Source organism: Thamnophis elegans, chromosome Z, assembly GCF_009769535.1.
Source record: "Thamnophis elegans isolate rThaEle1 chromosome Z, rThaEle1.pri, whole genome shotgun sequence".
In the NCBI taxonomy this organism is placed as follows: domain Eukaryota; kingdom Metazoa; phylum Chordata; class Lepidosauria; order Squamata; family Colubridae; genus Thamnophis; species Thamnophis elegans.
Window position 1 is genome coordinate 1,620,400 of NC_045558.1, and position 14,383 is coordinate 1,634,782.

Below are 14,383 nucleotides of genomic sequence, written 5' to 3' on the forward strand. Positions count from 1 at the left end.
GGAGAGAGAAGGGGAGAGAGGGGAGACATACAGAGAAATGGGAGGAGAGGGAGAAATAGAGAGAAGGGAGAGGTGGGAGAAATACAGAGAGTGTGGGTAGAGGGACACAGAGAGAAATACAAAGAGATACAGAAAGAGGGGAGGAGAGAGGGGGAGAGAGAAATAGAAAGAAGAGAGAGGGGGAGAGAGACACAGAGAGATACAGAGAAATACAGAAAGAGGGGAGGGGAGAGGGGAGAGAGATATAGAGAGAGGGGCAAAGAGGGGGAGGAGGTGAGAGAGACACAGAGAAAGATACAGAAAAAGAGGAGGGGAGAGGGGGAGAGAGATACAGAGAGGGGGAGAGAGGAGGTGAGAGAGATACAGAGAGATACAGAAAAGGGGGAGGAGAGGGGGAGAGAGGGGGAGAGAGATACAGAGAGGGGGAGAGAGAAGGGGAGAGAGACACAGAGAGAGATACAGAGAGAGATACAGAGAGATACAGAAAGAGGGGAGGAGAGAGGGGGAGAGAGATACAGAGAGAGGTGGAGAGAAGGCAGGGAGAGAGACACAGACAGAGATAGAGAGAGATACAGAAAGAGGGGAGAGGGAGAAAGATATAGAGAGAGGGGGAGAAAGGAGGTGAGAGAGACACAGAGAGAGATACAGAGATACAGAAAGAGGGGAGGAGAGAGGGGGAGATATAGAGAGAGGGGGAGATAGGGGGAGGAGGTGAGAGAGACACAGAGAGAGATACAGAAAAAGGGGAGGGGAGAGAGATACAGAGAGAGGGGGAGAGAAGGCAGGGAGAGAGACACAGACAGAGATAGAGAGAGATACAGAAAGAGGGGAGAGGGAGAAAGATATAGAGAGAGGGGGAGAGAGGAGGTGAGAGAGACACAGAGAGAGATACAGAGATACAGAAAGAGGGGAGGAGAGAGGGGGAGAGAGACACAGAGAGAGATACAGAAAGAGGGGAGAGGGGGAAAGAGATACAGAGAGAAGGGGGAGAGAGGATAGGGGCAGAGAGACAGAGAGAGAATTATTTTGTGACTGGGTAGGCGTGGCTAGGGATCATGTGACTGGGTGGGAGTGAGTGACATAGAGTTGGCCATGCCCACCCAGGTTTCGGAGCTCCCAGTGGTTTTTTTTTCCCTGTGGAAAATGGGTCCAAATGGCTCTTTGAGTGTTTAAGGTTGCAGACCCCTGACTTAGCCCACCCACCCCTGCCCAGTGGAAGAGAGGAAAGTCACTTTTTGGGACCCTCCCTCGGCAGTGCCTCATGGATTGTGTTGCTTCTGAGACCCAGGCATACCCGAAGGGGGTTTGGCTGCCAGGGGAGCACAAGAGGCAGGGGGCTCCTGCCACATCGGACCCCTACCCAAGCCCCATGGGGAAGGGGGCTGCCCTCCAAAAAGCAGGTCAACCACCCAACGGTTTCTCCGGAACGGGCCAGGTGGGGGTCTCCTCCGTGGGGCACCAAGGTCAGGTAGGATCGCAAGTTGCGCCTCGGCAAAGCGCAGCGGTCGGGCGCGAGCCGCCTCGAGCACAGCAGCTTTGTCGGCCAAGCGTAGCAGGCGGAACAGCAGTGGTCGTGGCTTGGCGGTTGAATCCTGGCCACAGACTCTCCGGGCGCTCTCGATCTCCAACACTGGCACTCCCGGCGGCCAGCCCAACACCTCCGGCAGGGTCCGTCGGAGGAAAGACACTGCATCGCTTCCTTCGATTCCCTCGGGCAAACCCAAGAGGCGTAGGTTGAGACGGCGGGAGCGGGTCTCCAGAACCCGGCAACGGCTCTCCAGGCGCCGTGTATACTTCGCCAGGCGCCGGTTCTCCAGGTGTAGCGCAGCCAGCTCCAGCGCCCAGCCCCGCGCCTCCTGCTCCAGCCGCCAGACGTGGCTCTGAAGACCAGACAGGTCCCGGCAGAGGCTACTCACGTCAGTGGCCAGGCGGCCCAGCTGCTTGGAGAGAAGGGGCTGCGTGACCCCCGACTCAGCCCCCTGGGTGCAGTGGCAGAGTCGGGCCGCTTCGGGTTGCCTCTTCTTTGCCTCTGTTCCTGGATTTGGAGCCGGGAGGCTTCCCTTGTCTCTGGCTGCGAAAGGAAAGGGAAGAGCCGAGGTAGCGCAGTGGTTAGGGTGCAGTACTGCAGGCCACTTCAGCTGACTGTTATCTGCAGTTCAGCGGTTCAAATCTCACCAGCTCAAGGTTGACTCAGCCTTCCATCCTTCTGAGGTGGGTGAAATGAGGACCCAGACTGTGGGGGCGATATGCTGACTCTGTAAACCGCTTAGAGAGGGCTGAAAGCCCTATGAAGCGGTATATAAGTCTAACTGCTATTGCTATTGCTAAGAGAATCAGTGTGAGACCCTCCCCTTCTCTCTAGTGAGACTTCATCGATCAATCAATCAATCAATCAATTGCAATAGAGTTGGAAGAGACCTCGGAGGTCTTCTAGCCCAACCCCCTGCTCAAGTAGGAGACCCTTAAAACAGAGATGGAAGGGACCTCGAAGGTCATCTAGTCCAACCCCCTACTCAAGCAGGAAGCCCTTACCGAATCACAAAGTTGGGAGGGACCTTTGAGGTCTTCTAGTCCAACCCCCTCCTCAAGCTAGAGACCTTATGCCAGTTCAGACAAGCGGCTGTCCAGTCTTTTCTTTAAAAACTGATGGGGCACCCAGAACATCTGTCATCAAGCAGCTCCATTGGTTAATTGCCCTCTTAATTCTTAATTCCAGGTTGCTCCTCTCCCGGATTAGCTTCCATCCATTGTTTCTTGTCCTACCTTCTGGTACTTTGAAGAATAGGTGGAGCCCTCTTCTTTGGGGCAGCCCTCAAACACTGGGATGCTGCTCTCCTGTCTCCCCTACTCCTTCTCTTCTCTAGATTGGCCAAACCCAAATCCTGCAACAATTCTTCCTATGTTTTGGTCTCCAGGCCTTTAATCATCTCAGTTGCTCTTCTCTGCACTTTTTTTCCAAAATCTCAACCTCTTTTTTGTAATGTGGGGACCAAAACTGGATGCAGTTATTCCAGGTGTGGCTTTACTAAGGATTTATAAAGCGGTACTAACACTTCACCTGATTTTGATTCTATGCCTCTGTTTATACAACCCAGGATCGTGTTAGCTTTTTCGGCTGCCGCTGCACACAGCTAGCTCATGTTTAAGGGATCGTCCACTAGGACTCCAAGGACCTTCTTGCAGTTTCAGTTTTGGAGTCAAGTTTTGAGCTGGCATCCCCCAATGGGACGTCCCTCTCATCCCACCATATTAGTGACCCAGAAGTCTCACCTGACAATCCAGGGGTTCCCATCCTGAACCTCTGTTTCTCCCTCCAAAAGAGGCAATCTTACAAGTGCAAAATGCCATTTCTCTCCCAATTTCCCCCCACCCACCCTCCCCACTTCTCCCAGGCAGGTGGCAGGGATTCAGCTTTGCCAGGGACTCCAACCCCCTCCCACCCTCTACGCTTCCTAGTTTTTATTCAGTCTCTACCCTCCTCACCTGTCTCACAAGTTCTTCTGGCACCCATCCGAAATGAAACCAAGGGACTCCACCTGGGAGGGTCGTTCTGCGTATGTGCAGACGTCCTGGTGTTCGGAGAACAGGAGTGGCTCTTCACTTGGGTCTCCTGTGTTTCCATGTCAGAGATGGGAGAGCTGGAGGGGACAGCACCTATAGAGAAACCAAGAAATTCAGTCTAGTTAGATGGTGGGATTTAACAGGGGTGGACTTCAACTCCCAGACTCCCCCGTGTTTTAAGAGGGATGGACTTGGGTACTTGAGAGACCGCCTGCTGCCAATTACCTCCACTAGACCGATTAGATCCCACAGATTAGGCCTCCTCCGAATTCCACCCGCCGGCCAGTGTCGACTGGCGACTACCCGGAGGAGAGCCTTCTCTGTGGCTGCTCCGACCCTCTGGAACGAGCTCCCCGTGGAGATTCGCACCCTCACCACCCTCCAGGCCTTCCGCAAAGCCCTCAAAGCCTGGCTGTTCCGACAGGCCTGGGGCTAAAGAGCTGTTGCCCCCGTCTCGAATGGTATGATTGTTGTGAGTTTTAAATTGTATATTGTTATGTTTGTTTTTTTAAATTTTTTGTCTGTATCCCCCCCTTCCCCGGTTCGAGTTGTGAGCCGCCCTGAGTCCCCCTTCGGGGGGAAAAGGCGGCATACAAATACAATAAACTGAACTGAACTGAACTGGACTTCAACTCCCAGAATCCCCCAGCCGGTATGCTTTAAGAGGGGGGTGAACTTCAACTCCCAGAATTCCCCATGTTTTAAGAGAGGTGGACTTCAACTCCCAGAATCCCCCAGCTGGTATGCTTTAAGGGGGTGGACTCTGTTATGTATTGTATATAGTGTGTAGTTGTCAGTTGAAGTCCTCATTTTGGTCCCCTGTGGGAGCGGGAAAATACTCTGTCCTGATTGGTTGTTTGGCAGATCAGTTTCCTATAAAAGGAGCAGTGTCAGCCAGGGAGTTCAGCTGCCTCACAGGCAGTATATTGAATAAAGAGCTGTTAGGAATCACTCTGGCCTCACCTCCATTCTTCGCCTAGAGCTTAACATTGGCGACAAGGATGGGATTGAATGGAAGCTGAGCCTGCAAAGAGCTGATCACTGTGAGCTGACCCACTCAGAGAGAAATCACTGGAGCTGATCCACAGTGGCTGCCACTTCATTGACCATAGATTCCTCAGCCCACACCGATCACTTGGAAAATGGCTGCACTACTGCCTTTTGCTCCATACAAGCCAGACTCTGAGACATGGGACTCCCTACTTTGCTCGTTTTGACGGCTTCCTCAAAGCCAATGATTTTGCTGAGATCACGGACAACAGGAAAAGGGCACTTTTCCTAAACTTCTGCAGCCCAGAGATCTTTGAGATGTCGCTCCACTAGCCATTCAATCTGCGCCATGGGATGTGGTGCAGAGCAAGCTATGGACTCACTATGCGCCCAAACCTTCATGAATCACACGTTGGAATCATCATCGGAATGATGTTGATTCTTCTATCCTCGGAATCAGGCTGAAGGTAAATCCATCAACAAATACGCTGCCGCCCTTCGACAGTCAGCCCTGTATTGTGATTTCAAGGACCTTAGATGATGCTCTCTTGGACAGAGTGTTCTGTGGTGTGAGGGACATTAAGATACAACAGCGCCTCCTTGCAAAAACAGACCTCCGCTGCAGATGGCGCTGGACAAGGCACAAGCAGCCGAGATGTCCGATCAATCAATGGGTGAGATTCAAAAATCAAACAGCCCACCAGCATCACGGAAAACAGTCATTGTGCTCCAAGAAGATGCTAACCGTGGTGAATCAGCAGATGCAGACGATGATGTCTATCGTCTCAAATCCACAGAAAAGGCAACCAGCATGTGTTGGTTGTAGCGGCAATCACCCACAAATGGCACATAAGTTCAAGAATGCCATCTGTCAAAGATGTGAAATGAAAGGACATTTGGCTAGAGTCTGTTGTGCAAACCAACCAACAGCTACTTTTGCGAGCCCAGAAACTTGCCACAAAAGAATGCAGAAAAGACAATAGTGTGATGGAGAGGACTGCTTCATGATCTCAAGAGGCATCTGCAAGGCAGAGGCAGAAGCAGTCATTGGTCACGCCAACCTCTACTATTGCAATAAGGTCCATATCACTGTCCTGACTGAGGTGTCCCCTTGCTGCATGGAGGTGGACATGGGATCTTCAAGGACCATTGTCTCTTGGAGTACACTAAAGAGATTGGTGCCAAAAAATCTCAAAAAGATAATTGGACTTCCACCATATTCATCCCCGAGACTATCAGGGGAACAGCATTCCTGTTCAGAACTGGCACCTTTAGAGTATCTTCTCAGGCCCACTGCGACTACTCGTAGTGGACGACTCCCTACCTAGGTCTCCTAGAACTGGACTAGTTCTCCTCCTTGGGTCTGGGAATCACTGGCATCAACTCCATCAGTGACTCTGATATTGAGGCCTTAATCTCTGATTTTACAGATGTCTTTGACGGAAACCTGGGCAGATGTACAGGCACACCCATCTCACTGAACCTTGACACCCAAGTTGCTCCGATCCAAATGAAGCTGCGAAGAGTATCGTTTGCCTCGCGCTCAAAGATTGATGAGCAACTCGACAAGCTCATCAGCCAAGGAATCCTGGAACCTGTCGACCACGTAAAATGGGAGACTTCAATTGTGACCCTTGTGAAACTGGATGGTTCTGTCCGCATCTGCACAGACTATAAATGTACAATAAATAAAGCGGTACAGCAAAATGCATTCCCTGTGCCTGTGGCCTAACATTTCTGGCACTCTCTGGGTGAGGGCAAGGTCTTCACTAAACTCGCCTATCAAAAGCTACCATTTGACAATGCCATAGCTAAGGCTCAGACAATTGTAAGACATCGAGGAGCTTTTAGATGTTGCTGGCTGCAATTTGGAGTGAGCATGGCACCAGAACTTTTCCAGAGCTGGTGGAGCATCTCTTGCAAGGCATCCCAGGGGAAGTCTCCTGTTTCGATGATGTCTTCATGTCAGCGGCCAACAATGGTAAACTCCTTGACCGTCTGTGAGCAGTATTCACCCATTTTCAGGAAGTTGGCCTCAAAGTTAAAAAAGAAAAGTGCAAGATCACTATTCCACAGGTAGAGTTTCTTGGCTACCTTATCAATGCTTCTGAGTTACACCCTACACAGGAAAAGGTCCAAGCCATCCAGGAAGTTCCCACACCCAATAACAAGCTCGAACTCCAGACATTTTTGGGACTCCTAAATTTCTACAGCGTCCTTTTGCCACACAATGTCTACAGCTGAGCCTTTTCATTGCTTGCTTGACAAGATGTCTTGGTCCCGAAAAGAAGCTGCTTCCTTCTCTGCTGTCAAGAAGCTAATATCTTCAAACAGCGTCCTGGTGCAGTACAATGAGAATCTCCCCTTGGTCCTCACCTGCAACACTTCTCCATTCGGCGTCGGCGCCGTTTCAAGCCACCGATTCGCTAATGGAAGAGAGGCCCCAATCGCTTTTTTTCTCATGGACTTTGTCATCAGCTGAACAAAACTACAGCCAGCTGGACAAGGAAGCTTTGGCTGCGGTCGCAGGAGTCAAACATTTCCATGAATACCGCTATGGCAAACCATTTAACCTTGTGACTGATCACAAGCCGCTAATGGGCCTGCTCGCCGGGGACCCCAAAACACCACAAATTTTGTCCCTCCGCATGCTGCACTAGATTGTGTTCGTAGCTGCATACAACTACTGCCTCCTGCATTATCCAGGTAAGACACTTAGCCATTCTGACGCCCTCAGCTTGTGTCCGTTCCTCAATGTTGTAGAGGATCTGGCTCCAGCACCCTCTTTTTTATTAACTGAAGACCTGTCATCTGGCCCCGTTATGGTGTCGGAGATAGCTGCACACTCCACTAAGGACCATGTCATCACCCAAGTGGTCCACTGGGTGTGGAGAGGGTGGCCAAAGGGGCCAGTCAGCACAGAGTTCCTTCCCTTCCACACCTGGCAACATGAGCTGTCTGCTCAATGAGGCTGCCTACTCTGGGGGAATCATGTGGTGGTACCCCAGAGGCTGCAATGGCCAGTTTTGGATGCTCTTCATTATAGGCCACCCAAGCATCGTGCGAATGAAGGCTATGTCTGGTAGCCCAACTTAGACAAGGCCATCGCTCATTGGGCCGCATCGTCAGCCTTGTCAATAGTCAAGGCCACCCCCCCCCCATCCACTACAGCACATGTGGGAAGCATCCAAGACACCTTGGTCAAGGGTGCATATTGACTTTGCGGGGCCTTTCCATGGACAGACTTTTATGGTGGCTGTGGATGCCTACTTAAAATGGCTTGAGGTGGTACTCATGACATCGACCACCTCAGACACCATGATCAAAGCCCTTAAAAGGCTACTTGTGACCCACGGATTGTCAGATGTCCTCGTTTCAGACCACAGCTCAAATCAAGCCAGTTCAAGCTGTTCCTGGTGGGTCACAGTATCCGTCATGCACTGGTTGCACCATTCCATCCTGCTAGCTACGGGAAGGCTAAGTGGATGGTCCGATCAGCAAAGGAAGCACAGACAAGGATGGGTCCGGTGGACTGGCAAACATGGATAGCCGAGTACTCCTGGTCCAGCACGTCACACCAAGCTCCACCACCAACAGAACGGAAGGGAGAGGGGCGGAGCAGCTCTCCCTCCTCCCTCCGCACCACTGACCATCTTACCCGTACTTGCGCAGTGCTCTGCACATTTTAGGAATGTAGTGCGAATGGTGTGCCTGGGCGATGTTTGTACCCACTTTTTTAACCTCATATTGTTGTATTTTTTGTGTTTAATTAACGTACGTGGGGAATGCTTGGATGAGTGGCTGTGTATGTATGAGAGGATTGAGAGTACAGCCTGGTGCCTCCTCCACTGAATGCTATTGCAGAAGTGGTAGGGGGCCCAGGCCTACTTCCCGTCCCAGAATGAGTGACAAAAATCGCCTGCTGGATGGAGCGGAGGCTGTGGGAGGGGATATGGGGTCTACGGGTGCAGGGGTGGGCCGGAGCATTACGGTCACTATGGGGAGAGGCAGGTATGACGGGAACTTCAGGGCTAGCCATTACCGGGGAAGGAGGGTTTGCTATGTCACAGAGATCCCTCCTTCTGGCCCGCTAGTTCCACTCCAGGGCCAGGTGGCGAGAACTGTCAGGGCCCTGGTCTCAGGCTGTTGTTGCTAAATGCCAGGTCTGTGGTTCACAAAGCTCCCCTTGTCCGGGACCTAATTATAGACGAGGGGGCAGACCTGGCATGTATTACTGAAACCTGGCTGGGCCCGGAGGGAGGCGTCCCCCTCACTGAAATGTGCCCAGAAGGATTTCAGGTGCTGCATCAGCTGCGAACCCAGAGAAGGGGGGGTGGGGGAGTGGCTGTCATGGTCTGATCACTTCCTACTGAGGCTTGACTTTCGGAAACCAATCCCCCACTGTACGGAGGGGGAACCGATTAGGTGGTTCCGCCCCAGGCACCTGATGGACCCTATGGGATTTCAGACGGCGCTTGGAGAAATACCTGACACTATCATCCACAATCCGGTGGAGTCCTTAGTTGCTGCCTGGAATACAGCGGCGGCGGGGGCTCTAAACCAGATTGCACCTTTGTGACCTCTCCGAGGCAGCGGATCCAGGAGGGCCCCTTGGTTTACCGAGGAACTCCAGGAGATGAAGCGCCAAAAGAGACGCCTAGAGCGCCGCTGGAGGGCCAGTAAATCTGAGTCAGACCGAGCAATGATGAGAGCCTTTATCAGAGCCTATCTCGTGGCAATACGGGCGGCGAAATGTTCGCATTTTGCCGCCCTTATTGCATCGGCTGAATCACGCCCTCTTGAAAGGGAGGGATACGGATGACCCTTTACAAGGTAGAGCTGAGGAATTTGTTCAGTATTTAATGGATAAAGTGGCTCGGATTCGGACAGAGCTGGACTCCAATTGCACGGTACCAGCCAAGGTACAGGGGGAAAGTCTTGAGCATACTTTATGGATTGAGTTTCAACTTGCTTCTCCTGAGGAAGTGGACAAGGCCATGGGAGCGGTGAGTGCCTCCACTTGTATACTGGACCCGTGCCCCTCCTGGCTGGTCTCGACCAGCAGGGAGGTGACATGCAGCTGGATCCAGACGATAGTTAACACCTCTCTCCGGGAGGGAATTTTCCTGCCCCTCCTAAAGGATGCGGTGGTGAGACCCCTCCTGAAGAAACCATTCCTGGACCCAGCCATTTTGAGCAACTATCGTCCAGTCTCCAACCTGCCCTTTGTTGGGAAGGTTGTTGAGAAAGTGGTGGCCTCTCAACTCCGACGGTCCTTGGATGAAACCGATTACCTAGATTCCTATCAGTCGGCTTTCAGGCCTGGTTACAGCACGGAAACTGCTTTGGTCGCGCTGATCGATGATCTCTGGCGAGCCAGGGATAGGGGTCACCCCTCTATCCTTGTGCTCCTTGACCTCTCAGCAGCCTTCGATACCATCGACCATGGTATCCTTCTGCGACGGTTGCGAGAGGTGGGAGTGGGAGGCACCGTTCTTCGGTGGTTCTCTTCCTACCTCTCGGACAGGTCGCAGTCGGTGTTGGTCAGAGGGCAGAGGTCGACCCCAAGGCCCCTCAATTATGGGGTGCCACAGGGTTCGGTCCTGTCCCCCCTCCTATTTAACATCTACATGAAGCCGCTGGGTGCGATCATACGCCGGCACGGGATTAAGTACCACCAATACGCGGACGATATGCAGCTGTATCTGTCTGCCCCGTGCCAACTCAGCAAAGCAGTAGAAGTGATGTGCCAGTGCCTGGAGGCTGTTAGGGTCTGGATGGGAGCAAACAAGTTGGCACTCAATCCAGACAAGACCGAGTGGCTTCTGATGTTCCCTCCCAAAGATTGGCCAATTATTCCATCTCTCAGGCTGGGGGGTGAAATTATACGCCCCTCAGAGAGGGTTCGCAATTTGGGAGTCCTCCTGGATCCCCAGCTGACTTTAGAACACTATTTGTCGGCTGTGACTAGGGGGACCTTTGCCCAGGTTCGCCTGGTGCACCAATTGCGACCCTACCTGGATCAGGAGGCCCTTCAGACAGTCACTCACGCCCTTGTGACCTCAAGACTGGATTACTGTAATGCGCTCTACATGGGGCTGCCCTTGAAGAGTGTTCGAAGACTTCAGTTAGTCCAGAATGCAGCCGTGGGAGCGATTGTGGGTGCACCAAGGTACACCCACGTTACACCTATCCTCCGCGAGCTGCACTGGCTACCCATTAGTCTCCGGACCCACTTCAAGGTGCTAGTCGTTACCTATAAAGCCCTACATGGCATCGGACCTGGGTACCTGAGAGACCGCCTCCTGCCGATTACCTCCCATAGACCGATTAGATCTCACAGGTTAGGTCTCCTCCGGATTCCATCTGCCAGCCAATGTCGGCTGGTGACTTCCTGGGAGAGAGCCTTCTCTGTTGCAGCTCCAGCCCTCTGGAATAACCTCCCCATGGAGATCCAGACCTTTACTACCCTCCCGGCCTTCCGCAAAGCCACCAAGTCCTGGCTGCTCCAGCAGGCCGGGGGGCTTGTGAAACATCCAGCCCCACGGAAACTGTGAATGTTGCATTTTTTTAAAGTGTTGTCTTTGTCTATTTATCCCCCTTCCCTTGTCTATTGTGAGCCGCCCGGAGTCCTTCAGGAGTGGGCAGATACAAGACAAATAAACTAAACTAAACTAAACTAAACTAAGCTAAGTCCGGCTGAACTCTTAATAGGTCACTGCCTGCAGACCGACTTGAACCGGCTGCACCCAGACTACTCCTCGGGGGTCCCTACAGACTCGATCAGTCATCTCTGGTCATTCTCACCGGGCAACCGTGTCTACGCCCACAAGTACGCTGGGGGCCCTTCCTGGATTCCTGCCTGGGTAGTGGATGTTACTGGGCCACATTCCTCCAGGGTGGTGCTAGAAGATGGCAGGTTGTGATGCCACCACAATCGACCAATTGCATCGCCACCTTGGAACCTCCATCTGCCGCCAGCCAGAATGGACTCTGCCAGAGACAACCCCAGCTAAGGACACGCAGTTCAGCGTCACCACAAACAACAGTACCTACAAAGGATGTTGGTGAGTCACAGATGCCTGGTGACTTGGTTCCTCTTGTGTTAGAAGCACCAGTGACCGAGCCCTTCCTACTGCCGCAAGCTCACCTGAAAAGGAGCATCAGCCACTCTGCCTAGTCAAGGCTCCTGGTCTACTGATCTTGAGACAGCAAGACCTCGTAGGTTGGGACCGACACATTGCTGCTCTGCCTACCCAAAAGACTCCATCGGTTAAATTGCTATTTTGATCACCATAATGCTCCTTCTTGGTAGGGAGGGGTGTTATGTATTGTATATAGTGTGTAGTTTTCAGCTAAAGTCCTCATTCTGTTGCCCTGTTGGAGCAGGAAAATACTCTGTCCTGATTGGTTGCTTGCCTGATCAGTTTCCTATAAAAGGAGCGGTGTCAGCCAGGGAGTTTAGTTGCCTTACAGGCAGTATGTTGAATAAAGAGATGTTAGAAATCACTCTGGCCTCACCTCCATTCTTTGTCCTGAACTTAACAAACTCCAATCCCCAGAATCCCCCCAGCCAGGATGTTTTAAGAGGGATGGACTCCAACTCCCAGAATCCTCCAGCCAGGATGCTTTAAGAGGGATGGACTCCAACTCCCAGAATCCCCCAGCCAGGATGTTTTAAGAGGGATGGACTCCAACTCCCAGAATCCCACAGCCAGGATGTTTTAAGAGGGATGGACTCCAACTCCCAGAATCCTCCAGCCAGGATGTTTTAAGAGGGATGGATTCCAACTCCCAGAATCCTCCAGCCAGGATGCTTTAAGAGGGATGGACTCCAACTCCCAGAATCCTCCAGCCAGGATGTTTTAAGAGGGATGGATTCCAACTCCCAGAATCCTCCAGCCAGCATGCTTTAAGAGGGATGGACTCCAACTCCCAGAATCCTCCAGCCAGGATGCTTTAAGAGGGATGGACTCCAACTCCCAGAATCCTCCAGCCAGGATGCTTTAAGAGGGATGGACTCCAACTCCCAGAATCCTCCAGCCAGGATGTTTTAAGAGGGATGGATTCCAACTCCCAGAATCCTCCAGCCAGCATGCTTTAAGAGGGATGGACTCCAACTCCCAGAATCCCCCAGCCAGGATGCTTTAAGAGGGATGGACTCCAATTCCCAGAATCCTCCAGCCAGGATGCTTTAAGAGGGATGGACTCCAACTCCCAGAATCCTCCAGCCAGGATGTTTTAAGAGGGATGGATTCCAACTCCCAGAATCCTCCAGCCAGCATGCTTTAAGAGGGATGGACTCCAACTCCCAGAATCCCCCAGCCAGGATGCTTTAAGAGGGATGGACTCCAACTCCCAGAATCCTCCAGCCAGGATGTTTTAAGAGGGATGGATTCCAACTCCCAGAATCCTCCAGCCAGGATGTTTTAAGAGGGATGGACTCCAACTCCCAGAATCCCCCAGCCAGGATGTTTTAAGAGGGATGGACTCCAACTCCCAGAATCCCCCAGCCAGGATGTTTTAAGAGGGATGGACTCCAACTCCCAGAATCCCCCAGCCAGGATGTTTTAATAGGGATGGACTCCAACTCCCAGAATCCTCCAGCCAGGATGTTTTAAGAGGGATGGACTCCAACTCCCAGAATCCCCCAGCCAGGATGTTTTAAGAGGGATGGACTCCAACTCCCAGAATCCTCCAGCCAGGATGTTTTAAGAGGGATGGACTCCAACTCCCAGAATCCCCCAGCCAGGATGCTTTAAGAGGGATGGACTCCAACTCCCAGAATCCTCCAGCCAGGATGTTTTAAGAGGGATGGACTCAAACTCCCAGAATCCCCCAGCCAGGATGTTTTTAAGAGGGATGGACTCCAACTCCCAGAATCCTCCAGCCAGGATGCTTTAAGAGGGATGGACTCCAACTCCCAGAATCCCCCAGCCAGGATGTTTTAAGAGGGATGGATTCCAACTCCCAGAATCCTCCAGCCAGGATGTTTTAAGAGGGATGGACTCCAACTCCCAGAATCCCCCAGCCAGGATGTTTTAAGAGGGATGGACTCCAACTCCCAGAATCCTCCAGCCAGGATGTTTTAAGAGGGATGGACTCCAACTCCCAGAATCCCCCAGCCAGGATGTTTTAAGAGGGATGGACTCCAACTCCCAGAATCCTCCAGCCAGGATGCTTTAAGAGGGATGGACTCCAACTCCCAGAATCCCCCAGCCAGGATGTTTTAAGAGGGATAGATTCCAACTCCCAGAATCCTCCAGCCAGGATGTTTTAAGAGGGATGGACTCCAACTCCAGAATCCCCCAGCCAGGATGTTTTAAGAGGGATGGACTCCAACTCCCAGAATCCCCCAGCCAGGATGTTTTAAGAGGGATGGACTCCAACTCCCAGAATCCCCCAGCCAGGATGTTTTAAGAGGGATGGACTCCAACTCCCAGAATCCTCCAGCCAGGATGTTTTAAGAGGGATGGACTCCAACTCCCAGAATCCCCCAGCCAGGATGTTTTAAGAGGGATGGACTCCAACTCCCAGAATCCTCCAGCCAGGATGTTTTAAGAGGGATGGACTCCAACTCCCAGAATCCCCCAGCCAGGATGCTTTAAGAGGGATGGACTCCAACTCCCAGAATCCTCCAGCCAGGATGTTTTAAGAGGGATGGACTCCAACTCCCAGAATCCCCCAGCCAGGATGTTTTTAAGAGGGATGGACTCCAACTCCCAGAATCCCCCAGCCAGGATGTTTTAAGAGGGATGGACTCCAACTCCCAGAATCCCCCAGCCAGGATGTTTTAAGAGGGATGGACTCCAACTCCCAGAATCCCCCAGCC

At 52.2% G+C, this 14,383-nt stretch overlaps 1 protein-coding gene across 4 annotated transcripts in view; it reads right to left on the reverse strand.

The window, feature by feature from the left end:
* Positions 1 to 1,165: 1,165 nt before the first annotated feature.
* The window catches only part of LOC116520581, a 52,269-nt gene continuing 39,051 nt past the window's right edge, over positions 1,166 to 14,383 (reverse strand). For all 4 annotated transcript variants that reach the window (XM_032234834.1, XM_032234833.1, XM_032234835.1 and 1 more), the window contains exons 23-24: positions 3,484 to 3,654; positions 1,166 to 2,071 (exon numbers count right to left, since the gene is read on the reverse strand). In XM_032234834.1, coding sequence (XP_032090725.1) covers positions 1,260 to 2,071; positions 3,484 to 3,654 — 983 coding nt within the window. In that variant the 3' untranslated portion in view covers positions 1,166 to 1,259. The remainder of the gene's footprint in view (positions 2,072 to 3,483; positions 3,655 to 14,383) is intronic.